The sequence below is a fragment of the Lepus europaeus genome, chromosome 19 (assembly GCF_033115175.1).
Source record: "Lepus europaeus isolate LE1 chromosome 19, mLepTim1.pri, whole genome shotgun sequence".
Lineage (NCBI taxonomy): Eukaryota > Metazoa > Chordata > Mammalia > Lagomorpha > Leporidae > Lepus > Lepus europaeus.
The window spans coordinates 10,415,227-10,441,657 of NC_084845.1; the positions used below are offsets into that span (position 1 = coordinate 10,415,227).

Here is a 26,431-nt window from a genome sequence, read left to right on the forward strand (position 1 = left end):
GCAGCCCCCAGGCCTGTGTGTGCGCATGTGCTACGTGCTAACTGTCCAGCCAGGGCTCCCTTTGCCTCCAGGTGGGCCACGTGGGCGGGAACGCCTCCTTGGTCAGGGGCTCCCGGGGGGCAAGGACACGTGTCCAGAGAAGGGACAGCTGCGAGCCGGTACCAGGCACCTGCTGCTGGTCAGAGGGTCTGGGTGAGATCCCAAACCACACCCACCATAGCGCCAGACGCTGGTCTGAGTCTAGGGTCGTGAGTGCACGGGTCTCCGTTACCTTGTGGGAACAATGACTTCATACCAGAGGAGCAGTGCAAGCCCTGCCGATGAGAAACACCACGTGGACCATGTCCTGCCGATGAGAAACACCACGTGGACCATGTCCTGCCGGCGCCTCAGAGCAGCAGGGAGCAGAGCGCCAAGCCCGCGCCTGCAGCACCGCAGTGTGGAGGAGTTTTATTTCCTTCCTTTTTTTTTTTTTTTTTTTTTTTTTTTGGTTATTATGTGCAACAATTACAAAAATTCTCAACTCGTCTTACAGAAGAGGATACAGTGGCTGAGAGAGGGAAAGAGGCTTGCTCAAGGCCTCTGCATCAGCCACAGCCCGGCTGAACCCCCAGCTGCCCGGCTGAACCCCCAGCTGCCCGGCCGCCCCCAGCTGGGCTCCCCAGGCTCCCCGCGCACAGACTCCACCAGAGCTTGTCCAGACTGTCCCTCCCGAGCCCAGCGCCAGACATCCCGGCCTCCACCCCAGAGGCACACAACCCAGAAGCCACCCCGCTTCCCCTCGGCGAGAGCACACGCCCCTCCCCGGTGGGTTTCCCCGGCTCCAAGCCCTCTGCTGTCCGTGGGCTGTGACCGTCCCCCTCCCAGTGTGCAGCTCTAGTTCCTGGGCCTGGGCCGCACACAGCAGCCAGCCAGGCAGGGCCGAGCTCCGCCAGCCCCGTCTCCAGAGCCGTCCGACAGCCGGCGCCCTCGGTTCTCCGTGTTTGTATCTGGGGAAGCTACAAGGCTCACGCAGTGAACACACATCAGCCCTTCACCTGGATGCTCCAGTTGCTGTCCTTTGGCTGTATTTGTTCATAGGCACAACACTGAAGGTTTAAAAAAACTTTTAAATGGTAGACACGGTGACACACCACGAAGTGCTACAGCTAGAACCTCAACAGCGGGTGAAGCTGCCGCCTGCATACAGACACTGGTTCGAGTCCCAGCTGCTCCACTTCCAATCCAGCTCCCTGCTATGGCCTGGGAAAGCAGTGGAAGATGGCCCAAGGACCCCCTGCACCCACATGGGAGATCTGCACAGCTCTGGCCTTTGCAGCCATTTGGTAGTGAACCAGCAGATCGAAGACCTCCCTCTTTGTCTCTCTCTGTCTCTCTCTCTCTCTGTGTAACTCTGCACCTCAAATAAATAAATAAATACATCTTTAAACAACTAAATAACTCTTTGTAGAGAACTACGAGGACAGACCTCGTGCTGAGTGTTCTCGCCACACCACAAAGCGCTCTGCCAGCGACACGGGTGTGCGGAGCCTGGGCGGTGGAAGGGCTTTGGGATTTGGATGTGATGAGCTGACTGCAGAGTTAGGCGATGAAGGTCTCTGGCGGAGGCGGCTGCTGCTTTGCCTCTGCTGGGGGCTATGGCCGTGACCTTGAGGGCAGATGTGCACGCCCAGTGCTGCGATTTGATCGTTCAGCCGCCACTCAGGGCACGAGCCCAGGACACGAGCAGTTCAGCTCACAATGCACTCAAGATTCTCCGAACCCAGGAACAAGCCGGGTGCTGCTTTCCACAGAGGGAAGTTAGCCGCACAAGACGCCGTGGGTTTCCTGCGAAACCTGCAGTGGGGAGGGGCCGCGGCTGACGTTCGGCACAGTTCTGCGTGGGTGATGTCTGGGTATGTCCTCCGTGGCCTTGTGTTCGCCCTCCCGTCCTCCGCTGGCGAGGGTGTCTGCCTTTGTCACACTGGTCACACTTCCCAGGCCAGCACGGGGATTAGTCAAGTCTGACTTCCTCTTACAGGAAGCGGTTTGCCCAACTGTATTTTAGTAACCAGGTTACAAGGTTTTAAAAGCCTGTGCTGGTGACCCATCCATTGCAAAGACACACACACAACTGTGGGTCTGACGTCAGTCTCAACCAACAAAGACTGAAGTTTCTAAGCTGTTTAAACGACAAGTGGAGGGAGTGTTTAAGACGACGGCTTAGCTATCACTCGGAGCGCCTCATTCCACCTGGGAGTGCCCGGCTGCTGTCCCAGCTCGGCTCCCGGTTCCTGTGCATTCCGGGAGGCAGCAGGTGGTGGCTCCAGGGCTTGGGCCCTGCACCCACATAGGAGACAGCATGGAGCTCCTGGCTCCCGGCTTCAGCCCAGTCCTGGCTGTCACAGGGGAGTGAACCAGGAAATGGACGATCTCTCCCTCGCTCCCTCTCTCTCTCTCTCTAACTCTGCCTGTAAAATAAATAAAAATCTTTTAAAAAGAAAAAAAAAATAAAGAAGAAGGAGGAGGGGGAGGAGGAGGAGGAGGACCTACAGCCATCATTCTCCAAGCAGCCGCTTGCCCAAGAGCTGTGGCTGTCAGGGGAGCAGTGGGCGGGGCGTCCCCCAATTCCCCCTCCCTCAGCCTGCACATCTCCGGGGCCACTTCCTGGGGTCTCCCTCCCTTCCACTGCCCCTTCCCCTCTCAGCCGAGGGCCTTCAGCTGGCTGGCAAGGTCACGGCTGGCTGGCAAGGTCACGGCTGGCTCGCCGCTGTTCTCTTTCACCAATGGAGTAGTGAATTACAGTTCAGTGAGACTAGGGTAGGGAAATTAAAGCGAGATTTATTGCGGTCCGCTCTGAGCGGGCAGTGGGCGTGCCGGGAGAAAGCCCGGTGGTCTTGGTGCCTGCTTCGGGCCCCTGCTCCCCGATGTGCGGGCCGTTGCCTGGTGACTGGTTTTTGATTGACATACAGGAGTTCCCCATCTTCGGCAGGTGGCTAGAGACGACTCCTCAGAGCACCTACACCATAAAGTGGGCAGTCTGAGGTGGCCCCAGGTGGAGAGCGGGGCCCTTGGTCTTACCCCTGGAGGAGGGTCCCGTGACCCTCCCTGGGGGCTCATGTCCACCTGCCTGACTGTCCCCCCTCACCTAACAAGAGCCCAGGTCTGGGTGATGACCGCTCTGGCTGCCCAGGGGCGTCCTGGGGGTCCTGGGTCCACCCCGGGGCCCCCAGTAGATGCCATTGTTGGAACAGATGCATTGTGTCTCCCCCCCCCCCCCCGGAGAATCAGTTGGAGCCAGATGGATCTATTTGGGAAGAGACCAAGGGAACGTGCAGGTTAAAGAGATAAGCCCTAAGGTGCCGGCGTTGTGGCGTAACAAGTGAAGCCGCCAACTTTGAAGCCGGCATCCAATACCGGTGCCATTTGTGTCCGATCCAGCTCCCCGCTACTGAGCCTCGGAAAAGCAGCAGAAGATGGCCAAGCTCTTGGTTCCCTGCACCCACATGGGAGACCTGGAAAGAGCTCCTGACTCCTGGCTTCGAACCAGCCCAGCCCCGGCTGTCGCAGCCATTTGGGGACTGAACCAGTGGATGGAAGACCTCTCTCCCTCTCTCTATCTCTACCTCTGCCTCTCCTTCTCTTAATTCCAGCTTTCAAATAAATAAATAAATCTTTAAAATTTTTTAAAAAAAGATTCTATCCTTCAAAAAAAAAAGTGCTATAATTGTTTAAAAGGTGAGTGGGCTTTGTTCAGGAACAGGTGGAAGGGATGGGGGAGGGAAGTACCGACACACCTGGTCCTGTCCCGGTCTGCACCAGGAGAGAGGGGGAGGGGAGAAGGAAAGGGGGAGGAGGAGGAGGAGGGAGGGGGAGGGAAAGAGCCAGCCCCTCCCAGCTGCCGCCGGCCAGTGAGGAGCATGGAGGGGAGTGTCTCCGTGGTGCCTCCCCCAGGTCCCAGGTGACTGACAGGTAGGCAGGTATGGTGGGGGTGCGGCTTCCTGCTCCTGGCCCTATCTAACTGCCTGACATCACCTTGTCACCCTCATCAGTTTTTGTGAAAGCAATGGGGAGGTGGGCACCAGGGGCCCGCTGGGGTGCCAGGGGCTCGCAGGTGGTGACAGCCCCCGCCCAGGGGGTCTGCCTTGGCGTCTGGTGGCCCCGAGCAGAAGGGCAGAGACGGAGGAGAGAAGCGGGCCGGGGGCTTCAGAAGCTATCCCGGGCCGCCCAGGAGGTGGGGGCGTTGTCTACACTTCCCCACGTCTGTGGCTCCCGAGAGGGGACCCGGCTCTGGCGGGAGAGCCCAGCGGTGGGACGCAGTGTGGGGAGCACCCACTAGAGGGCGCGCTTCCCCCGGGAATGGCGAGCGGAGTGGGCGGGAAGCCCCCCGGGGACCGCGGGTCGCGCGTGGCCCCCGCCTGAGGCTGCCGGTCCGCCGGGCGAGTGGGTGTTCCGGGGTCCGCGCGGCCTCAGGAAGAGGGGGTGCTCTGTTCCCTAGATGCCAGCCGGGTGGTCCCCGGGGGTCGAGACCCCAGCCCAAGGCCGGCTTCCAGCTCGCGGTCTGGGTCTCCTGCCTGCCGGCTCTTCGATCCCCTGTTTGAAATACTCTAAAAATCTCCGAGAAACAGTTCTTAGGAAGACTGCGCCTCATCTCATTGCCGGCAAACGGGCACAGATGTACGTGAACAATTCCGAAAATAGCCTTAACTCCTTTTTTTTATTATTAGCAAATTTAAAGCAGCTCATTTATCAAAGATTTCCTTAAGTTACATAAACCAACAGGCATCTGGGTTGACAGAATCTTTTGGTTTTTGTTTGTTTTGTTTTTAAAGATTTGCTTATTTATTTGAGTTACAGAGAGGTGGGGAGAAAGAGAGGGAGGTCTTCCATCCAAAATGGCCACAACGGCTGGGGCTGGGCCAGGCCAAAGAACTGGTCTGGAATTCCATCCGGGTCTCCCCCGTGGCTGGTAGGGGCCCAAGCCCTTGGGCCATCTTCCACTGCTTTCCCAGGCCCTTAGCAGGGAGTTGGATGGGAAGTGGAGCAGCTGGGACTTGAACCGGCGCCCATATGGGATGCTGGCACTTCAGGCCAGGGTGTTAACCTGCTGTGCCACAGCGCCAGCCCGGATGGGGGGTTTTTGTGAGGACTGTGGGCTTCTTCCACTGGCCTGGGGGCATTCACGTCCAGGTGGCAGTAACCTTGGGCCCAGGCCTGGGATTCTCCTGAACAAGCCCCCTTAACAGCGGCCATCACGGACTCCTCTGCAGAAGCGATGACGGGGGACGAGAATCCTGAGGCCTGCGGAGCCACTGCTGGGTCCCGGGAGGTCATGGCAGTGCTGCCGGAACACAGGGCGAAGGCGAGGCCAGGAGAAGGGCCTGGTGGCAGATCGGACTCTGGCCCCCACTCCTTGGCACTCCTCGCTCCTGTAGTAGGGGCCACTTCCTGCTGTCACAGGGGTGAAGCCGGTGTTTGGGGACTGGGAGAGCTGCATCAGGGTGGGGCTTGGCCCCGGTGGGTTTTACACAGGGTCACCTCGCAGGTGCACCAGCAACAAGAAGGCCATCTCTGTTCCTACAGTCTACAAGGCAAACCTGACAGGTGCATGACTTCTGCCGCCAGGGGCCCGGTCCCAAACGCCACGGATTTAGACAGGGTGGGGTGAGACACGGCTCTACTGGGGAGTGTGTATCTGGAAGAGCTAGGGAGATCTTTCCAGAATTATCAGGGATGTATACCCACCGTGGGAGGGCAGGCACTCCCCCCGTGGGCAGCTGTAAGAGCGTCTCAGGCCACTCCACCCTGGAGGACCTCTTTAACGGGCACAGCTGCCAGGCGTGAGCTGTCTCCTGCCGCAGAGCCCCGGCTGGCAACGCCCGGATTTCTGATACCCGTCAGCGTCTCTCTCCTGAAGTGGGCACAGATCTTCTCAACAGAGTTGTTCCTGACACCTGCTGTCGGGCGGTCACACATAGCAGCCCTTCCAGGGGCCGCCACTGGGGCACAGTGGGCTAAGCCTCGGCCTGCAGCGCCGGCATCCCATAAGCGCGCCAGTCCGTGTCCCAGCTGCTCCTGTTCTGATCCAGCTCCCGGCTAATGCACCTGGGAAAGCAGCGGAAGATGGCCCCAGTGCCTGGGCCCCTGCACCCACATGGCTAAGTAAGAGGGAGTTCCCAGGTCCTGGCTTCGGCCTGGCCCAGCTCTGAACTTTGCAGCCATTTGGTTAGTGACCCAGTGGATGGAATCTCTCTCTCTCTCTCTCTCTCTCTCTCTCTCTCACACACACACACACACACACACACACACACCTGCCTGGTTAAGGACTCAGGTTGGCTGGGAGGTGAGAGAGGCCAACAAAGGCAGGAGGCCTCTGGAGGAATCAAAGGCACCGCCCAGGGTGATTGTCTCTCTGTTCCTGCACAGCAAAATTACCCGAACCCCACATCACGAGCAACCAGTCCCAGCCCGTGGAAGGGGAGGACTCTGTGGCATTCACCTGTGAACCTGAGATCCAGAACATCACCTATCTGTGGTGGATACATGGCCAGAGGCTCCCGGAGACGACGGACAGGCTGCAGCTGTCCCCGGACAGCAGGACTCTCACTGTACTCAGCGTCACACGGAACGACACAGGACCCTACGAGTGTGGAGTCAGCAACCCAGGGAACACCGCCCGCAGTGACCCATTCAGCATGAACGTTTCCTGTGAGTGACGTCCTCCTCCACGCCCAGTCCGCACGGCCAGAGGCCAGGCCATCAGCCCCTCCCAGGCCCATGGGCGAGGGTCCTCACCCCGACCCCCTGTCCCAGGCGGATCCAGACAGGTCCAGCCTTAAATCACGGAGGGAGGCGGGGGGGGGGGGGCAGGGGCAGGATGGGAGGGGCACTGCTGTCTGTCACGGGGATGAGGGCACTGGGGGTGACGTGCACACAGTGGTCCCCAGGGCAGCCGCTGACCCGGGGTGAGCGGTGAGCTGACCGCTGAGAAGCCGGGAGGGGTGGGAAAGAAGAAAGCAGGAGGAGGCCCTGGCGGGCAGGAGAGCGGCGGCCAGGGCGCGGGAGCAGACCCCGCAGGGGCTGCGTGTGGGAGGCCGGAAGGAGCTGGAGGTGGTCGGGGACACTGCGGCGACCACACAGTCAGCGCCCGGGGCGTCGCGGCCTCTCCCCCTCCCCGACCCAGGCCCTCGCGGCTTCTGCTGGACACACCTGGGCTTCGTCCCCTTGCAGCCGTCGTGACCGGGGCCTGGTCGGGGCAGCTCTGGTGGCCATCCTGGCACGCTCTCTGCTGCTCTCCAGGACCGGAAGGTACCGAGGCTTCCCCCACCCACCCGAGCTGGCCCAGCCCGGGAGGAAGGAGCGGCCACCGCCCGTGGACCTGCGGGCCTGCCCGCACCTCTCTCCCTTCCGTGGGCCCCTCCCCTCCTCCCATGCCTCCTCTCTCGCCAGCCGCTGCTTCCTTGTGTATGGATTGGGCACAGTTAGGGACCCGCGCACCCTTGCTGCTGTCCCAGCCTCTGTGTCACCTGCAGCCCTGAGGTGTGGCGGGGAGAGCCTGGGCTTGGGGAGGGACCCCTGCCACGTCCTCTTCCTCTCAGCGAGGCAGGGAGGGGGCAGGGCCACGGTGCCTTTTCAGCACCTCCTGGCCCAAGAGGAGCATCCGGAGTTCGGGGAGAATTCGCGATGCCTGCAGCTCCCCAGAACCCCCGCCCCCCGGCCAGGCAGGCCCTGCTTCCCCTCCGGGGCCAGTGTCCTCCCAGGCCTGCATCCCCGCTGGCTCAGGACAGAGGCTAGCCCCTTCAGGCCTGTCCCAGCCCCGCTCCTGGGCCCTGCCCACCATGGAACCTGCCTGGCCCCCGAGCCGCGGCCTCTCCCTGCAGGACCTGAGCGCCCACTCCCGCTGCGTGGCCCTGCGGCCGGGCTGTGACCGGACCCCTTGGCTGGCCCTGCGGTGCCCACTCCTGCGCCACCCCTGGGGCCCGGGCCCTTTCTCTGGGCTATGAGAAGGCTTCTCAAAAATGAGCTGGGCACAGGGGACCCCGACTGGCCAGCTCGGCCCTGACCCGTGGCGGCCAGGCCACTCCTCGACCTCGCTTGCTCGCTCGGCCCCTCAGATGACTGCGGGGTCTCTGAAGATGGCCGCTCTCTCCTGCTGCTTGGGGCGGGGGGTGGTCTGAGGACCCAGGTCCCCCTGGAGAAGGGGCCCAGCCCTCCTCACACCCGCCTGCTGACTCCTCCTTCCACTCCCAAGTCCAGGTCCCTCCACCAGCTCCGCCTCCCTCAAAAGCCCCTCCCCTCCCCCACCCCTTACATGGTGGGGGGGGGTCCCAGCTGGGGACAGAGGGCAGAGGGGTTGTCACTCCCCAGCGTGCCTCCCCCCTGGTCAGAGGCTGGGCCTCTCTGTAGAGACAGGACCACCCACACCTGTCCTGAGCCCACCGTGGGCTCCCTCCACGGGCCAGAGAGAGCCCAGTTCAGCAGGTGCACGGTGGGTGCCGGGAGCATGCACCGGGGGTCTGGGGTTAGTGACGGTGAAGGGAGGCACTGGGGAGTCCTGTCCTGGCCTCGGGGCTGGTGCTCGGGAAGCTGACCTGGTCCCCAACCTGAGAGAGACAAAGCCCTCCCGGCTCTGTCCCTGCCCGGGTCCCCCTTTCCTGGCCCCAAGGCAGCCGCTCCTGTCTACAAGGTGAGTCTCGGGGCCCCAGGCCCTGTGGGTGCTGAGCGGAGGAGGGAGGGAGCAGCCCCGGGGAGGGGACAGAGGCTGGGAGACCCCGGCCCCGCGCTGAGGAGGCGTCAGAGGCCCCACCCTGCGGCCATCACTGAAGCCTGACGCACATTTGCTGCCCCAGACGGACCAGTCCTGGCTCTCCTCACTCCAGCTTCCTGCTAGCGCACCCCGGGAGACAGCGGGGGGTGGCTCAGGTGCCTGGATCCCTGCCACCCATGTGGGGGGCCCAGACTGGGCTCCAGGCTCCCGGCCATGGCTGCTGCAGGCATTTGGAGAGTGAACCAGTGGGGGGGGAGAAGTCACTCTCTCTCTTCCTCTGTCTCTCTGCCTTTCAGGTAAATAGAAATAAAAATTTTAAAAAAGAATGACAGAAAGCAAAACAGAACACAATTTTCCAGCCCCGCCCCCAGGCATCAGCACCACGGACAGTGTCTCGGGGACCCTGTGCCCCCACCCGCGCCCCGCCCACCGTTTCCAGTCTAGCTGAGACAGACACAGTGAGGTAGAAGCCGCTGCTGGTCCCCGGCTTATACACTGGGAGCCCCTGGCACGCGCCGGCACCAGGGCTGGCAGCACAGCCACTGCGCGGTCCTGCTAGCAGGCCGCTGCACCCAGGCCTGGCCCTGAGTCTCCCCCACTGGAGACTCGGGCGCTGTCTGCCCACAGCATGCTGGGGACTTCCCACGACTCGCCTGCCCTGCACCCACGCCAGCCTGCAGCCCCCGAGCACGGCCTCCTGTCCCCAAGCCCCCGCGGAGCCCAGAGTCCCTCGAGCTGCTCTCCCAGTGCCTTGTGCCGTCAGAGACGTTCGTCAGTTCTGTCTCCAAGTTCCCTGGAACGTGTACTCTGATCTACAGAGAGCTGGCACCACGGTGCACGGCCTACTGGGTAACGCCGCTGCCTGCAGTGCCGCCATCCCACATGGGCGCCAGTTGGAGTCCCAGCTGCCCCACTTCCCATCCAGCTCTCTGCTGTGGCCTGGGAAAGCAGTGGAGGATGGTCCAAGTCCTTGGGCCCCTGCACCTGCGTGGGAGACCAGGAAGAAGCTCCTGGCTCCTGGCTTCAGATCAGCATAGCTCCGGCTGTTGTGGCCATCTAGGGGTGAACCAGCGGATGGAAGACACCCCTCTCTCTCTCTCTCTCTCTAACTCTCTAACTCTGCCTGTCTGTAACTCTGCCTTTCAAATAAATAAATCTTCAAAGAAAAGAAGAAAGAGAGAGAGAGAGGGAGGAGGGAAGGGAGGGAGGGAGGGAGGGGGGATGGAGGGAGGGAGAGAGAGAGGGAGGGAGGGGGGAGGGTGAGGGAGGGGGGAGGGAGGGGGGAGGGAGGGGGGATGGAGTGGGGAGGGAGTGGGGAGGGAGGGAGTGGGGAGGGAGGGAAGGAGGAGGGAGGGGGGAGGGAGGGGGGATGGAGGGAGGGAGAAGATGCTAGCAGTTAAGACACTTGTCCAGGCGCCTGTGTCGCATGTTGCAACCCCTGGTTTTGTGCCCAGCTCCTGGCTCCAGCTTCACGCACAGGAGGCCCTGCCGGGGAAGCCAGCCAGCCTGCTCCTTTGCTGCGGGAGCCCCAGGAAGCTCGAGGCTCCAGTGGCTCTCAGTAACAGACCCAGGCTCCTTCTGTGGTTCTCAATGCCCCACTTATACCTCACAACCTAAGACGACTGCTTGAGCTCCAGCCATCACATCTATATCCTAGCCGTCAGGAGAGAGGAAGGGAAGAAGAGAGGAAGGCACGTTCCGCCCTGCTAAGGACACAGCTCGGAAGTCATCCATGACATCTGCACTTACGTCCTGGTGGCAGAACTTGGCCACAAAGCCACAGGTCGTTTCAGAAGGAGCCAGGCACCGTAGCTCCGGTCCTTTAACAGCCGCGTCCCGGCGGTCCGAGCTTTCATCGCTGAGGGAGAAGTGCAGAACAAACACCGAGGAGAGCCCGTCGGCCCAACCGGGTCGTGAGGGAGAGAAGCAGGCGCTGTGCGGCACAGTGGAGCGCTGTGTAACCACGGGCGAAGCACAGGCCGCGCCGGCCAAAGCCGTGAGCTGATCACATGGCGTCACTCGGTCTACGCCGGCTCACGACTCCGAGACAAGAAGACAGGCCAGGCTCTGGCACACCAATTGGGTCGCCACGTGGGAGTGCCCGGTTCGAGTCCCGTCTCTGTTCCCACCCAGCTTCCTGCTACTCGGGGGGTGGCAAGCACTTGGGTCCCTGCAGCTCGTGGGAGGCCCGGCCTGAGCTCTGGGGCCCTTGGCTACGGCCTGGCTCAGCCCCAGCTTTTGTGGACATCTGGGGAGTGATCCAGCCCGTGCAAGATCTGTGTCTCTGCCTTTCAAACAAATGGAATTTTAAAATGAAAAAGAAGAAGAAATGATCACTGGACAGAGGAAAGTAGCTCAGGTCCCCATCCACTCTCCTGATGAACCCCCCCCGCCACGGGGACAGATCCGGGTGAGGGCCGCAGGGCAGGGGAGAGGCCCCGCTGGGTGGGTGATCTGACCCCCGGAAGCCTGCTCCTTTGCAAGGTAGGGGTAAAAGACGCCCCAAGCGCCACACCGTGGCATAGCCTGGCAACCAGCATCCCATGTGGGCTCTGGCTGGTGTCCCTGCGGCTCCACTTCCGATCCAGCTCCCTGCTAATGGCCTGGGAAGGCAGCAGAGGATGGCCCTAGTGCTTGGGCCCCTGCACCTGTGTGGGAGACCAGGAGGAAGCTCCCGGACCCGAGGAGCTCGCCGTCCGTGAAGCGCCGCGCAGGTCTGGCACCCAGGACGCCGTCGGGAGCTGGCATCAGTCGCCCTGCAGCAGCCGGCTCTGACCCCCAGGCCCTCACGTCCAAGGGGACAGCATTCACAGGCTCTCCCGCGTCGGTGGCTGAGCCCAGCCCCCCAGAGGAAGAGGCAGGAAACAGGAACATGTGAGCGCCCCTGGCTGCTGGGCCCCGCGCTGCGGCTTTGCCCACCGCCTCTGGCCCCAGGCCCGCCCCTCCCACCCTGGACGCGTTTGGCCTGCACATGGCCATGGAGCACAGGACGAGGTAGAAAGGAAACTCTAAGACTTTAATTGGCTAAGCGAAGGGATCGGCTGGTCAGTTCCTGAGGGCCAGCAGGAGGCCCAAGAGGGTGCTCCAGGCGGGGCCCCGACGGGAGGGCCCAGCACCAACCACCTGGGACCTGTCCAGGATGTTGAGGCCCTCGGTCACCCGGATGCTCCCAATGTGGTGGAACTCGGCTAACAGGTGGCGGTGGGCCTGCGCGCAGCCCGTGAGGAGGATGGTGGTGTTGAGGCGGCCTGTCGGGAAGAGGGGCCGGGGCGCTCAAGACTCTAGAGCCTGCCCTCTTCCCGGGGCCCCTCCCCAGGGGCTTGGGCAGCAGGTGCCACACCCTGACCGCCACAGAACCCACGCGCCTGTCCCCTGTGGCCAGCCTCTCGGAGGTGTGGCGGCCCCAGGCAGCCCGGGAACAAGGCAGGCACAGGGCAGGCGAGCTTCCTCCCGGCTCACCTGCGTGGAATTTCACCGTGGAACTGTAGCACGCAGGCGCGGCGGCGGGGCAAGCCTCCACGGAGACGAAGTTGGGGAGGCACTCCTTGTCGTGCCTGCCCAGGCAGGTGGGGCACTCGCGGGCAGAGTGCCCCGTGGCCTTGGGCGCGCCGGCCTGTAGCTGCACGAAGGGCTCCAGGTTGGTGAGGTTGTTGCACAGGTAAGTCCGGCACACTCGGCTGTAGGAGGCGAGCGACACGCCGGGCGGCGAGACGAGGTAGGAGACTTGCGCAGGGTAGGATAAGGACGAGCTGCAGCCTTTAAAACCCACCACTCCCTTCTTGGTCCCTGAGGAGCAAAGAGCTCTGGTCAGTGTCCCCGGCCTCCCCCCACCCCCACCCGGGCTCTCCAGGTCTGCCTCCTCACTCCTCTCCCTGCAGCCCCTCTCCCCCACGCCCCATCCTTTTCTCCCCCCCCCCCCACCCTGGGTTCCCTTCCTCCCCGGGAGCCCGCCCTCTCCCCCAGGCCGCAGCACAGAGCCTGGCTCCTGGAGGAAGCCGCGTGCCCGGGCCTCGGGTCCCGCGGGAAGAGTGAGCCCCGTGCCCTGCGCCCGCGCCTGCACCCCGCGCCCCGCGCCCGTCACCTGACTGGATGAGCAGCAGCGTCTCCTCGCAGCCCTCTCGCAGCTGGCACACGGCGCTCCGCATCAGAATCCAGTCCCAGCTGTGAAAGGCCACGGCCCTGAAGGAGGAGGCGGTGGCCTCGTAGCACAAGAGCGCTCGAGCCCCTGAGGAGAGAGCGCCCCTCCAGTCGTCCGCCGGCTTGGCCCCTGGACTTGGACTGCCCAGCGCGAGCTGGGCACCCACAGCCCGGCCCCGCGGGACGTACCGGGCACAGCAGCGACGGCGCCCAGGAGCCAGAGCAGCTGCGCGGGTCTCAAGGGCCGGGGTCCCATGGTCTGGGCGCCGGAGCTCCGTGTGGGTCCGGCTCCGGCGGCCACGCCCGCTCCTCCTCAGCGCCTGGGCCCTCTGTCCACCTGCCTCTGGACAGAACGTGACACGTGACACGGCTCCCTGCAGACGGCCCGGCTCCAGCTCCCCCACGCCCCTCAGCTTCTCACACTCACTCTCCTGCGTGGGGCTTGCGCTGCCCACGGCGCTGGCTCGCCCACGGCACCCGGTTCTCCAGGGGGCTCCTAGGACTCCTGTGGGGGGAGGGGGGTCAGCATCCTGCCAGAGAAACCGGCTCGCAAGGAGATTTAACAATCAACACACAGAGCACACGTTAAATCCACGGGGAGCTCCTGCGGCCTGCGGGCCTGGTGGAGAGGATCGCACGGTAACAGCTTCCTGCTCACGGACTCAGAACCTACAGGCCGTCCCGGCGGGGAGCTGGGGGCGAGGCCCAGGGGACTCCACTGTTCAGTAACTTCCTGTGAGCCAAGAATCATGTCAAATCAAAAAAATATATATTTTTTTGTAAAAAGATGTCAACATGTAGTATTCATGGTATTTAGAATTTATAATTTTAGGGCCGGCACCGTGGCTTAACAGGCTAATCCTCTGCCTGCGGCGCCGGCACACCGGGTTCTAGTCCCGGTTGCCCCTCTTCCAGGCCAACTCTCTGCTGTGGCCCGGGAGTGCAGTGGAGGATGGCCCAAGTGCTTGGGCCCTGCACCCCATGGGAGACCAGGAGAAGCACCTGGCTCCTGGCTTCGGATCAGCGCAGTGTGCTGGCCGCAGCGGCCATTGGAGGGTGAACCAACGGCAAAAAGGAAGACCTGTCTCTCTCACTATCCACTCTGCCTGTCAAAAAAAAAAAAAAAAAGAATTTATAATTTTAAATACTTTATCAGGAAACAGCACTAAAAATATGTTTTTGAATTAGCTCAGGAAGCTGTGTAAGGAACAGCAGAGAGCCTCTGCCCTTCTCCCCAACAAGAGAACGGAAGCAAAGATGATGGCTGAAATCAAGGGGATACTACATAGTGACATCAGCTAAGAACGGCCCCAGGTCTCCCATGAATCAACAACAAAAACGAAGCAGCCCTGCACACGCAAACCAGAGGCTCATGGGGGGGGGGGGGAGACGCTCACATCCAGCAGTAACCAGGGAGACGCCGCCTGTCACCTGCCCGCCCAGCAGACCCCGGAGACCCGGCGGCTGGGCAGAGGCTGGCAGGAAGGGGAGGAGGGCCTGCTCCTGGGGTGGTGCGGGGGCTCATCTCCACCCCGAGAACAGTGCGGCGGACCATCCTGACGCGGAGTCCGATTAGGCTTCTAAGTAGCAGGATGCTTCCAAAAGGTCGTGGGACTAAAACACGTGTTTACTTTGGTGCCAAATAAACTTCAAACCAGAGCTGACGATCTCTTGTGAGCATAGATTTCAGAAGATTTTTTTTCCACCAAAATAAGTACTGCTTAACTCCATTTTCCTTGAATTTTTAAAGGTATACCTCTACCCATTTCTGGTACACCCTGGGTACTTGTGGGACACGACTTCCACCCCCATCTACAGAGGGACGGGCCCAAGGACGTGGCATTGTCACAGCGACGGCGAGCTGAGGCCATGGAAGCTCCCTTCCCGAGAACAGATGCAGGGAGGCCCCCAGGGAACATCACAGCACGGCAGCTACGTGTTAAAAGCAGAGTAACACAGCTGGTGCTGCGGCTCACTAGGCTAATCCTCCGCCTGCGGCGCCGGCACACCGGGTTCTAGTCCCGGTCTGGGCACCGGATTCTGTCCTGGTTGCTCCTCTTCCAGGCCAGCTCTCTGCTGTGGCCCGGGAGGGCAGTGGAGGATGGCCCAAGTGCTTGGGCCCCTGCACCCACGTGGGAGACTGGGAGGAAGCACCTGGCTCCTGGCTTCAGATCGGCGCAGCGCCAGCCATAGCAGCCATTTGGGGGGTGAACCAACGGAAGGAAGACCTTTCTCTCTGTCTCTCTCTCACTGTCTAACTCTGCCTGTCAAAAAACAAAAACAAAAAACAAAAACACAGTAGCACACCACCTGCAAACGTTAAAATTCATGCACACAGAACCCTACACATCTTGCAGAAACACTAACCACCCTGGAACGACCGCCTACGGGGAGATCAAGAACCGGCGTGGGGCCTCCTGGCAATCACACCAAAAGACAATGGTAGACTTGGGACTGAGAGGTGGCCGCGAGCAGGAATCGCTCCCACCACCACCACCTGGGCCATCCTGTTCGATGTTCATCTTTGAGTCTGCCTCCTCGCTTTAAAGTGGATGAATGTGGCTGGCGCCGTGGCTCAACAGGCTAATCCTCCGCCTAGTGGCACCGGCACCCCGGGTTCTAGTCCCGGTCGGGGCACTGGATTCTGTCCCGGTTGCCCCTCTTCCAGGCCAGCTCTCTGCTGTGGCCCGGGAAGGCAGTGGAGGGTGGCCCAAGTGCTTGGGCCCTGCACCCCATGGGAGACCAGGAGAAGCACCTGGCTCCTGGCTTCAGATCAGCGCAGTGCACCGGCCGCAGCGGCCATTGGAGGGTGAACCAACGGCAAAAGCAAGACCTTTCTCTCTGTCTCCCTCTCTCTCACTGTCTACTCTGCCTGTCAAAAAAAAAAAAAAAAAAAGTGGATGAATGATCCATCTCACAGGGCCGGTGGGAGATTCAAGATTAACACAAGTGCTGGGCAAACGCCAAGCTCCCCCTAAACCTCCCCCCGCCCCAAGAACCAAGCTCGACCTCCTTGGCCGACACTCAAGCCTCCTCCCGCCTCACTGCCCCCAGCAGCGGACGCCAAACCACCTTTCCGCTTTATCTGGGCCGGCTCCCGCGCCCAGACGTCCAGCTCAGAGGTCCCGGCTGCCTGCCCCCGTCCTGGCCGGGACACCCGGCAGACACAGGCGCTCTGTAACCTGTAAGCCTGTGGCAAAGGGGCAGCGAAGACGGGGCCGGGAGAGGCCACCAAGGCCGGCACAGGGCCACGCAGAGGCGCGGAGCCAACCAGAGGAGACCGCGCACACACCGGCCAGGACCCCACGATCCGGGCGCGGGCACAGACCGACCGAGAAAGGCCGGAGGGAAATTCTCAGGGCGGGGTGGCCGGGTCGGGGGGCTGCCGCCCCGAGCAGGGAAGCCCACAGAGGAGCAGCCGCTAGCTGAGGGGCTGCAAGCCGGCAAGGAGACGGGGAGGCGGAGCAGAGAGAGCAGGGGGCGCGGGGCCCCGGGACTGGGCCCCGGAGCGGGAAGCGGAGAACGGGAGGGCGTCCACCCCGGGGCGGTCCGAGGGGGGCACAGGACAGAGGGGACCCCTGGGCGGGGACCCCTCGCGGAGCGCGGCAGGCGCTGCAGGGACAGCAAGGCTACAGCCCAGAGAGCGAGCAGGGGGCCGGGCTCTCAGGGCGCGGAGCTCCCGGAGAACGAGGCCCCGCGGTGGGCAGCGCCAACAGGCCGACAGGCAGCAGGGCGCAGAGACCCGGGCCGAGGTGGGAGCCAGGAAGCAAGCAGGGCAACCACAAGGCGAAGAGAGCGCACGGAAGAGCAAGCGCGGCTCTGAGGAGACCACGCAGCGTGGCGCGGACGAAGCGCCCAGCGCAGCCGAGGCCCAGGCCGCAGTCCAGGAGGGCAAGGCTGTGCGCATGCGCGGGGCGTGGCTGGGCGGGCCGTTCCTGGGGGGCAGGGCCCGCCTGAGGGCGTGGCCCCGATCCTCGACGCCCCATTGGCCGCTTCCTCCGAAAGGGGAAGCACAGTCTGGGACAGCGCGCTCTTGGGGAGGAGGGGCAAGGGGCGCGAGGCTCAACTCGACGCGCTATTGGTTGGCCTCATAGCTGGGCGCGTGGAGACTGGCACTGGAGGAAAGGGGCGGGCCGCGGTGTGGATCTCGAAGCGCATTGGACGCCCGCCACAGCAGCGAGAGGCGGCTGAAGTTCATTGGTCCCTGTGGGAAGGGGCGGGAAAAACCAGCGCGAGCGCAGCCGTTCCTCTGCCTGTTTGTCCCTTCTCTTGGTCCCCTCTGGACTGAGTCTGACGCCCCGCGAGGCTGCGGTAACCCAGGGCCGGCTGCGCGGACACCGCCCGTCCCCTTCTCGTCCCTTTTGGCTGATCCCTCCCCCAGGCACGTCCTCGCCTCCCCCTCGCGCTCCTCCCCTCGCGCTCTCCCCTCCCCCAGCCCCGCGGGCCCACCCCACGCGTGCCCCACGCCCCTCCCCCTCCCTCGGACCCCGGAGCGGGGCGGGGCCGCAGGGCTGCTGGAAGGGGGTGCACACGAGCAGGGTGGGCGGCGGGCCGGGCCGTCCTGGAGAGCCGCGGTTGGAAGTGGGCACGGGGGCTTGCGCGCCTGGACGCCCCCAGGAGAGGGGTCGGGGCCTCGGACAGGGGGCCTGGCCTGGCACACACCCGGGGAGTGGATGAAGGCGTGGCCGAGAAAGTGAGGGCATTGAACGAGGGGCAGGGACCCCAGAGAGCAGCGCAGTTGCTGTTGGTCCTGATGAGAAGGGTGCACGGGGTGGGGGCGGGGGTGCAAGGGGGAGGCCGAGACCAGGACCTGAAGGGGAGGGGCCGAAGGTGTTGGGTCAGATCCGCTCAATGGTAGGGGTGAGGATGCCGGGAAGCACGGCCGGCTGGGGCAGGGGGGGGCGGCAGCGGGTGTAGGAGCGGTGGATGGGGGCCTGGGTGGTCCTGATGAGAAGGGTGCACGGGGTGGGGGCGGAGGTGCAAGGCCGAGACCAGGACCTGAAGGGGAGGGGCCGAAGGTGTTGGGTCAGATCGGCTCGATGGTAGGGGTGAGGATGCCGGGAAGCACGGCCGGCTGGGGCAGGGGGAGCAGCAGCGGGTGTAGGAGCGGTGGATGGGGGCGTGCGTGAAGCCGGGCTTCGCCCTGGGAAAGTGTAGCTGACCATATGGGAAGTGGCGGGAGGAAGGGGCGAGAAGCAGAGGTGCGGCCGGGGGGGGGGGTGCTGTCCTGACCCTCCCTCCGCTACCGCCCCAGACCCATGGAACCCAGCGCAGCGGAACCCCGGCACTGCGCCTCGGAGCCGGGCCCCGGGCTGGAGAGCAGCGCCCTGCAGGGCACGGAGCTCGCCCCCCGCAGAGCCGCCAGCCGCTCCCCGACCTGCGCCCGCTGCCGCAACCACGGCGTCACGGCCCACCTCAAGGGCCACAAGCGCCTGTGCCTCTTCCAGACCTGCGAGTGCCACAAATGCGTCCTCATCCTGTGAGTGCGGGGCCGGCGCCCGCCCGGAGGGGCTCCTCTGGGCCCCCTCCTGACGCTCGCTCCCCACCCCTCCAGGGAGCGCCGCAGGGTCATGGCCGCCCAGGTGGCCCTGCGCCGGCAGCAGGAGGCGCAGCTGAAGAGGCAGCTGGCTCAGGGGCTGCTGCGCGGAGGGACGGCCCCTCCCAAAGCCCCCGGCCGCGTCCAGAAGGGCGCTGCGCCGCCGCCGGGGGTCCCCTGTGAGTGTCCGGCCGGGCGGGGCGGGGCTGCGCGTGTAGGAAGCGTAAGTAGAGGCCCAGTCCTGCCCGTGACCCGTGTGACCTCGGGCAAGGTGGTTCTCTCTGGCCACAGCCCCTCAGCGATCAAACGCAGTGGGTGTGTGGTGGAAAATGGGGAGAGGGGCTGAGCACCCAGTGAGGGGCGGGGGGTGGGGGGCTGAGCACCCAGTGGGGGGGTGGGGGGTGGGGGGCTGAGCACCCACGTGGGGCTGGGGGGCTGAGCACCCAGTGGGGGGCTGGGGGTGGGGGGCTGAGCACCCACGTGGGGCTGGGGGGTGGGGGCTGAGCACCACGTGGGGGTGGGGTCTGAGCACCACGTGGGCTGGGGCTGGGGGGCTGAGCACCCACATGGGGGTGGGGGCTGAGCACCACGTGGGCGGGGCTGGGGGGTGGGGGCTGAGCACCACGTGGGCTGGGGCTGGGGGGGCTGAGCACCCACATGGGGGTGGGGGCTGAGCACCACGTGGGCGGGGCTGGGGGGTGGGGGCTGAGCACCACGTGGGCTGGGGCTGGGGGGCTGAGCACCCACATGGGGGGTGGGGGCTGAGCACCACGTGGGCGGGGCTGGGGGGTGGGGGCTGAGCACCACGTGGGCGGGGCGGGGGGGGCTCACCAGAGCCCTGCCGGTCCCTCCCAGCTGGTAAGGAGAACATCGCGCCGCAGCCGCAGCCCCACCACGGGGCAGTCCCGCTGACGCTGACGCCCCCCGGGAAGGTAGGAGAGCCTGGGCCTCGGGGAGGCGGCTCCCACCCTAGCTCCTGCCCACACCCAGCTGTGCCCCCCCGACCCCTGGGTTCCAGCCCCCGCCCTGACTTGCCGCCTAATCTTGGGCAGATCCCGTCTTCCTGCGGGCAAAGTGAGAGGGTGGGTCTTCAGGGCTCCCTGCTTTGGGGTCCTGCCCAACCCCAGAACACCCAGCCGAGCCCTCTCCTTGCAGGAGAACACCCGTGGGCCTCTGCTGCTCAGCCGGCCCCCGGAAGCCTTGCCTTTGCCGTGGACTGCGGTGCCCCCCGGCCCTTGGGCCCCTGGCCCCTGGCTGCCTCCGGGCCTCTCCATGCCGCCCCCGGTGGTGTGCCGCCTGCTCTGCCAAGAATCAGGGGTCCCCCTGCATCCGTTCCCTGGTGAGATGTCAGCCCGCCAGGGCGCCCGTCTCGGCCGCAGAGGCCAGGGAGGGGCCTGTGACCTCCCCTCCGCCTTCTCTCACCGCGCAGCCTTCGACGCTGGCGCCTCTCTCCGGCTGCCCACCCACGGGCCCCTCGCCGCCTGCCCAGGGGCGCGCTCGGTACTGACCATCCCTCTCACTGGAGAGCCTCAGGGGCCCCCCAGCCTGCCCCGCACGTGAGTAGGGAGAGGGGCGCGAGTGGTTCCGACTAACAGGGCAGCGCCCTCCAGCTCACCAGATCCCCGAGTCAGAACCCCGCCCCCGTCCTGTGTGCCTGTCTGTCCACATGGTTAACCCCGCCCCTGTCCTGTGCACCTGTCTGTCCACATGTTTAACCTCACCCTCGTCCTGTGTGCACCTGTCTGTCCACATGGTTAACCCCGCCCCTGTCCTGTGCACCTGTCTGTCCACGTGTTTAACCCTGCCCCGTCCTGTGTGCACCTGTCTGTCCACATGGTTAACCCCGCCCCGTCCTGTGTGCCTGTCTGTCCACATGGTTAACCCCGCCCCTGTCCTGTGCACCTGTCTGTCCACGTGTTTAACCCTGCCCCGTCCTGTGTGCACCTGTCTGTCCACATGGTTAACCCCGCCCCGTCCTGTGTACCTGTCTGTCCACATGGTTAACCCCGCCCCGTCCTGTGTGCCTGTCTGTCACATGGTTAACCCCGCCCCTGTCCTGTGCACCTGTCTGTCCACGTGTTTAACCCCGCCCCTGTCCTGTGTACCTGTCTGTCCACATGGTTAACCCCGCCCCGTCCTGTGTGCACCTGTGTGTCCACATGGTTAACCCCGCCCCGTCCTGTGTGTACCTGTCTGTCCACATGTTTAACCTCACCCCCGCCCTGTGTGTACCTGTCTGACCACGTGTTTAACCCCGCCCCTGTCCTGTGTACCTGTCTGTCCACATGGTTAACCCCGCCCCCGTCCTGTGTGTATGTCTGTCCACATGGTTAACCCCGCCCCTGTCCTGTGCACCTGTCTGTCCACATGTTTAACCTCACCCTCGTCCTGTGTGCACCTGTCTGTCCACGTGTTTAACCCCGCCCCTGTCCTGTGCACCTGTCTGTCCACATGTTTAACCCCACCCCGTCCTGTGTACCTGTCTGTCCACATGTTTAACCTCACCCCCGTCCTGTGTGCACCTGTCTGTCCACGTTTAACCCCGCCCCGTCCTGTGTGTACCTGTCTGTCCACGTGTTTAACCCCACCCCGTCCTGTGTGCACCTGTCTGTCCACATGTTTAACCCCGCCCCGTCCTGTGTACCTGTCTGTCCACGTGTTTAACCCCGCCCCGTCTGTGTGTACCTGTCTGTCCACCTGTTTAACCCCACCCCGTCCTGTGTGCACCTGTCTGTCCACATGGTTAACCCCGCCCCGTCCTGTGTACCTGTCTGTCCACGTGTTTAACCCCGCCCCCGTCCTGTGTGCACCTGTCTGTCCACGTGTTTAACCCCACCCCATCCTGTTTGTGCCTGTCTGTCCACATGGTTAACCCTGCCCCTGTCCTGTGCACCTGTCTGTCCACATGGTTAACCCCGCCCCTGTCCTGTGTACCTGTCTGTCCACATGGTTAACCCCGCCCCATCCTGTGTGTGCCTGGTCTGTCCACGTGTTTAACCCCGCCCCGTCCTGTGTGTACCTGTCTGTCCTCGTGTTTAACCCCGCCCCGTCTGTGTGCACCTGTCTGTCCACGTGTTTAACCCCACCCCGTCCTGTGTGTGCCTGTCTGTCCACGTGTTTAACCCCGCCCCGTCCTGTGTGCACCTGTCTGTCCACATGGTTAACCCCGCCCCTGTCCTGTGTACCTGTCTGTCCACATGGTTAACCCCGCCCCATCCTGTGTGTGCCTGTCTGTCCACGTGTTTAACCCCGCCCCGTCCTGTGTGTACCTGTCTGTCCTCGTGTTTAACCCCGCCCCGTCCTGTGTGCACCTGTCTGTCCTCGTGTTTAACCCCACCCCGTCCTGTGTGTGCCTGTCTGTCCTCGTGTTTAACCCCGCCCCGTCCTGTGTGCACCTGTCTGTCCTCGTGTTTAACCCCACCCCGTCCTGTGTGTGCCTGTCTGTCCACGTGTTTAACCCTGCCCCTGTCCTGTGCACCTGTCTGTCCACATGGTTAACCCCGCCCCTGTCCTGTGCACCTGTCTGTCCACATGGTTAACCCCGCCCCTGTCCTGTGCACCTGTCTGTCCACATGGTTAACCCCACCCCGTCCTGTGTGCACCTGTCTGTCCACATGGTTAACCCCGGGCATCTTTCTCCTTGCTTCCAGATGCTCGACCCTGATCCTGCAGTCCTGTGGCGCCCCAGATCCGCTTCTGCTACAGCCACAGGTCCTGGAAAGAAGTGGGAGCCAGGACCTGGGGGAGGGAAGAGCAGGGGCCCGAGGGAGCGCCTGGAGCCGGGCAGAAGTGGGGGTTCCCACTCCGCTTCTCTCCCTTTGCTTTGCAGGCCCCTGGGGCCTCTCGCCTGGCCTGGACACCGGCCCCCTCAGAGCGGCAGCTACAGCGAGAGGCAGCTGAGGCCCTCGTAGGCCTGAAAGACTCACCCCAGGCTCCCCGCCTGACCCCTTCCGTGCCCCCCAGCCCTGCCTGGATCTCCTTGCTCCACCCCTGTGGCCCACCAGGTAACCTGCTCCCTGGAAGGAGCGGGTGAGGGGTGGCTGGGCAAGGGGAGGCCGCGGGGGTAACCCGGGGCGAGGGTCTTCAGGCCCGGGCCCCTCGCTCCTCAGCCTGTCCCCGGGCTGCACTGGAGGCGTCCCCACTTCATCCCCTTCATCAGCTTTGCACTCAGCACCAAATGTCCAGCATCCTGACATCAAGGAAGGCCCGAGAGCACACAGTGAGACAATGGCAGAGCCTGGCCCCCGCTCCAGCCCCAAGCCGTCCGCTGAGAGCTAAGGGTCTGGCCGAGGGGGGGTCAGGTGGGGAAGCTGGATGCCTTCACACGGCTCCGTGACGACTCTGGAGAAGAACAGAGGGGGCTGAGGACCTGCGAGCAAGGAGACGGGGCTGGAGGGGCCTGGGCCTCGGGCCTGAGAGTCCAGAGCAGGACAAGCAGAGAGCCAGGGACTGCTGCTCTCTCTTCCTGTGCACTTATCTGAGGGGCAGAGAGAGCATGTGTGCACTTCCGTCTGGTGTTCCCTCCCCGCGCCCCCAGAAGCCAGGGGTGGACCGAGGCCAAAGCAGGTGCAGGGTGCGGAGAACTCAGCCGGGGGCTCCCGCGGTGGCAGGAGCTGCAGCCAGGAACGGACCGCGGGCCTCACCTGCGACCGGCGTCCTGACCGCCAGGCTGATGCTGGCCCCGCGCAGGCTTCTGGCTGGGCAGGGCTGCATTCAGGGACTGAGCTTTAGAGAGACCGGCGCTTTGCTGGAGGGAAGGGAGACAGGCGGAGGTGAGAACAGGGAGGAACGTCTGCTCAGAGGGCCGGTGTGCAGCGCTGCGGCCCAGCCACTCCCTGCCTGCCGCTGCAGTGGGCACCAGCCGCGGCCCAGCCACTCCCTGCCTGCCGCTACACTGGGCACCAGCCGCGGCCCAGCCACTCCCTGCCTGCCGCTGCACTGGGCACCAGCCGCGGCCCAGCCACTCCCTGCCTGCCGCTGCACTGGGCACCAGCCGCGGCCCAGCACTGAGTTCTGCTGCCCGTGCGGGGGGCCTGGCTGGACGCCCAGAGGCCCAACTCCTCCTTGGAGCACGCCTGGCTGTGACTGGGCTGGGCCTCTGGGGAGGGGGCCCCTGGGTGAGAGCTCACCCCCCTCTCCCCGACACTCTGCCTTTCAGATACACACACACACACACACACACACACGTTTCCTTTATTTGAACAGGGGAGTTGCTGGGGGAGGAGGTGTGACTGCCCCGCCCTCCCTTCTTCCCGCAGCTTCCACTGGAGGCAGAGGGTTCCAGCCCGTGGGCCCCGCCCTCCGCCCCAGCCCGGGGCCCTCCGTGGCCTTCCACATCGGCCGTCTGGGCTCCATCTCCCTGCTGAGCTAGGATCCTGAGCCGAGGCTGCCTCGGGGGCCGCGCACATTTCACAGGCTGACACGGAATCCGGCGGGGCCACGTGCGGGCCTTTTCTCTCTCAGCTCCCGAGGCTCTCAGCTCCTTCCGCAGCCTGGGCGTTCCCTGGGTCCGAGCTGGATTTTCTTCAGCCCACTTTGGCTCCTCGGGCCTTTTAAAATCCCCCAACAAAGAGTTGTACAGTTCAAGCTGACCCGTGTCACGTACGTGTCGCAGGAGCTCACGTGCCAGGGCGTTTATCTGACCCATGGTCTGTGTCCGTCCACGCGCTCTGCTGTCTCCTGCATGTGACAACGGGAGAACTTTTTGTGTTGCATCTCGGTTTGTGTGAGTAAGCAGGAAGTGAGATCCCGGGGCGGTTACCTCAGGCTGCCCCGGCCAGCCTGACCGGTGGACGGGAGGACTTGTTCGTTCACCTCTCAAAGTGGAAATCAATTATTCAGTCACGGCGGAAATAAACATTGTTCCTCAGTCGTCTGCTGTCTAGTCTTTGAACCGCTGCACACACGTGAAGAGCTGTTGAGCCGTTCCGAAGACGGGAACCCTGGAGACCCGCCCTGCCCCTCCTAGAAGACGGGGAACCCTGGAGACCCCACCCTGCCCCTCCTAGAAGACGGGAACCCTGGAGACCTGCCCTGCCCCTCCTAGAAGATGGGAACCCTGGAGACCCGCCCTGCCCCTCCTAGAAGACGGGGAACCCTGGAGACCTGCCCTGCCCCTCCTAGAAGACGGGGAACCCTGGAGACCCCGCCCCGCCCCTCCTAGAAGACGGGAACCCTGGAGACCCCGCCCTGCCCCTCCTAGAAGACGGGGAACCCTGGAGACCTGCCCTGCCCCTCCTAGAAGACGGGAACCCTGGAGACCCCGCCCTGCCCCTCCTAGAAGACGGGAAGCCCTGGAGACCCGCCCTGCCCCTCCTAGAAGATGGCGAACCCTGGAGACCCCGCCCTGCCCCTCCTAGAAGACGGGGAACCCTGGAGACCCCGCCCTGCCCCTCCTAGAAGACGGGGAACCCTGGAGACCTGCCCTGCCCCTCCTAGAAGACGGGAAGCCCTGGAGACCCGCCCTGCCCCTCCTAGAAGATGGCGAACCCTGGAGACCTGCCCCGCCCCTCCTAGAAGATGGGAAGCCCTGGAGACCCCACCCTGCCCCTCCTAGAAGATGGGAACCCTGGAGACCCCACCCTGCCCCTCCTAGAAGACGGGGAACCCTGGAGACCCGCCCTGCCCCTGCTAGAAGATGGGGAACCCTGGAGACCCGCCCTGCCCCTCCTAGAAGATGGGGAACCCTGGAGACCCCGCCCTGCCCCTCCTAGAAGACGGGAACCCTGGAGACCCGCCCTGCCCCTCCTAAAAGGGGCACCCAGAGCTGGAGGAGCGGACTCCTCACGATCCTCTGTGCTGCTGTTACCGACACCTGCTTCTCTTCTAACTGACCCGTAATATCTGTGCACACTCAGGGGCGTAGTACAGTAATTCAGTATAAGTACCCAGGTAAGGATCCAGTCAGGGTGATGTGCAACCCCTCTCAAACATTTATCACTTCCACTGGTTAGGAAATGTTGGACTCTTGAGTGATTTTGAACTACATCACAAACTGTCAACTGTCATCACCCCACTGTGTTACAAGAACTCAAACCAGGGCGGGCACCGCAGCTCACTAGGCTAATCCTCCGCCTGCGGCACCTGCACTCTGGGTTCTAGTCCCGGTCGGGGCGCCAGATTCTGTCCCGGTTGCTCCTCTTCCAGGCCCAGGAGTGCAGTGGAGGATGGCCCAAGTGCTTGGGCCCTGCACCCACATGGGAGACCAGGAGGAAGCACCTGGCTCCTGGCTTCGGATCGGCACAGCACCGGCCATGGCGGCCATTTGAGGGGTGAACCAACAGAAAGAAGACCTTTCTCTCTGTCCCTCTCTCTCTCACTGTCTAACTCTGCCTGTCCAGAAAAAAAAAAAAAAAAAAAAAAAACAAGAACTCAAACCGGGCTGGCACTGTGGTGTGTGGTGTATCAGGTAAAGCCACCCCTGCAGTGCCAGCATCCCACATGGGCACCGGTTCAGGTCCCAGCTTCTCCTCTTCCAGTCCAGCTCCCTGCTGATGGCCTGGGAAAGCAGCAGAGGATGGTCCAAGTCCTTGGGCCCCTGCACCCACGTGGGAGACATGGAAGAAACTCCTGACTCCTGGCTTCAGACGAGTCCAGCCCTGGCCATTGTGGCCAATTGGGGTGTGAATCAGTGGGTGAAAGATCTCTCTCTCTCTGTCTCTCCCTCCCTCTCTAACTCTGACTTTCAAATCAGTAAGCTTTAAGAAAAGAAAACAAAACGTGGGGCTGGCACCTGTGACGCTGGCACCCCATGTGGGCTACAGATGGAGTCCCAGCTGCTCCACTCTGATCCAGCTCTCTGCTGTGTCCTGGGAAAGCAGCAGAAGATGGCCCAAGTGCTTGGGCATGGAGGAAGCTCCTGGCTCCCAGCTTTGGACTGGCCCAGCTGTGGCCATTGCAGCCATTTGGGGAGTGAACCAGCGGGTGGAAGATCTCTCTTGCTCTGTCTCTCTCCTCCTTTCTCTATTTTTTTAAAAAAATAAATATTCTTTAAAACATAAAAATCGGGGCTG

General features: G+C 63.4%; 2 protein-coding genes across 2 annotated transcripts; one reads left to right on the forward strand and one right to left on the reverse strand.

The window, feature by feature from the left end:
* Positions 1–11,791: 11,791 nt before the first annotated feature.
* On the reverse strand, positions 11,792–13,139 carry LYPD4 (LY6/PLAUR domain containing 4). Its single transcript, XM_062177353.1, has 4 exons — positions 13,073–13,139; positions 12,828–12,971; positions 12,206–12,532; positions 11,792–11,994 (listed from the first exon to the last, which is right to left on the reverse strand). The coding sequence occupies exons 1-4, from the start codon at positions 13,137–13,139 to the stop codon at positions 11,792–11,794; spliced, it is 741 nt and encodes a 246-aa protein (XP_062033337.1).
* Positions 13,140–18,141: 5,002 nt separating this feature from the next.
* DMRTC2 (DMRT like family C2) lies at positions 18,142–23,790 on the forward strand. Its single transcript, XM_062177350.1, has 8 exons — positions 18,142–18,362; positions 18,438–18,598; positions 19,275–19,351; positions 19,575–19,758; positions 19,849–19,975; positions 22,070–22,130; positions 22,249–22,423; positions 23,678–23,790. The coding sequence occupies exons 1-8, from the start codon at positions 18,142–18,144 to the stop codon at positions 23,788–23,790; spliced, it is 1,119 nt and encodes a 372-aa protein (XP_062033334.1).
* Positions 23,791–26,431: the final 2,641 nt, after the last annotated feature.

Bases quoted from the DNA above. Each gene is read 5' to 3' on its own strand.
- LYPD4 (XM_062177353.1), bottom strand. From the start codon at position 13,139: ATGGGACCCCGGCCCTTGAGACCCGCGCAGCTGCTCTGGCTCCTGGGC. The intron at 12,972-13,072 runs GTACGTCCCGCG...CTCTCTCCTCAG, and splicing joins CGCCGTCGCTGCTGTGCCCG to GGGCTCGAGCGCTCTTGTGC. The intron at 11,995-12,205 runs GTGAGCCGGGAG...TCTTCCCGACAG, and splicing joins CACGGTGAAATTCCACGCAG to GCCGCCTCAACACCACCATC.
- DMRTC2 (XM_062177350.1), top strand. From the start codon at position 18,142: ATGGAACCCAGCGCAGCGGAACCCCGGCACTGCGCCTCGGAGCCGGGC. The intron at 18,599-19,274 runs GTGAGTGTCCGG...GGTCCCTCCCAG, and splicing joins GCCGCCGCCGGGGGTCCCCT to CTGGTAAGGAGAACATCGCG. The intron at 19,976-22,069 runs GTGAGTAGGGAG...CCTTGCTTCCAG, and splicing joins CCCCCCAGCCTGCCCCGCAC to ATGCTCGACCCTGATCCTGC.